The 694-nt window shown below is 38.0% G+C and overlaps 1 protein-coding gene across 2 annotated transcripts in view; it reads right to left on the reverse strand.

Moving 5' to 3' along the window:
* Positions 1 to 694, reverse strand: part of LOC107672055 (glutathione S-transferase kappa 1-like) — a 6,890-nt gene continuing 6,196 nt past the window's right edge. For both annotated transcript variants that reach the window (XM_016465157.1, XM_016465149.1), the window contains exon 5: positions 1 to 275. In XM_016465157.1, coding sequence (XP_016320643.1) covers positions 226 to 275 — 50 coding nt within the window. In that variant the 3' untranslated portion in view covers positions 1 to 225. The remainder of the gene's footprint in view (positions 276 to 694) is intronic.

Genomic DNA, 694 nt, shown 5'->3' on the forward strand with positions numbered 1-694 from the left:
GTTCTTCATGGAACCATCGATATAAAGAACCTTTCATTTTTAGGAGTGTTTATGTTTTATTGTTAGTACATATGTATTATTTAGACCTCAGCTTGACTATTTCTGTATTCCTGGCTTATTTTTCAGCTCTTTTTTATTTTGCGTGTGTTTGCTGTTGAAATAAAAATGTGAATTTACACCACTTTAAACATTTAGAAGTTGAAATTGAGTATGGAGGAGTAGTGATCACATATGGGCTGTGGGCTTGTTAGGCTGAGGCCCCATCCACTTCTCCCCTCAGGCTCATCGATATGGGACAAACCATCCATAAAGTCATTGTTGTCATCAGCGGTGCTGCTTGTGTCACTGTGCATGCCACCATACTCCTCCCTCCATGATGATGGTGATAATGCTTCCATTGACTGGAGTTGTTTGTCCACCTTAGCCTTGGCTTTTCTTCGCAATGTCCAGTAAGATTGTTTTTTGCAATTCATGGTTCTGAGATATTAACACACACACACGCACACTAACACACACACACACACACACACACACACACACACACACACACACACAAAGAGAATGATTGGACAATGAACAGTGTGTCACCTAAGATTTTAACATTCTACGGTTAGTTAGGAATGTATGGTTTAAAACATGACACAGCACAATAAATGGTAAATATAAGATATATGGTAATAAAAAAAAAAAAACA

The sequence above is a fragment of the Sinocyclocheilus anshuiensis genome, unplaced genomic scaffold (assembly GCF_001515605.1).
Source record: "Sinocyclocheilus anshuiensis isolate Anshui unplaced genomic scaffold, SAMN03320099.WGS_v1.1 scaffold902, whole genome shotgun sequence".
Classification (NCBI taxonomy): Eukaryota; Metazoa; Chordata; class Actinopteri; order Cypriniformes; family Cyprinidae; genus Sinocyclocheilus; species Sinocyclocheilus anshuiensis.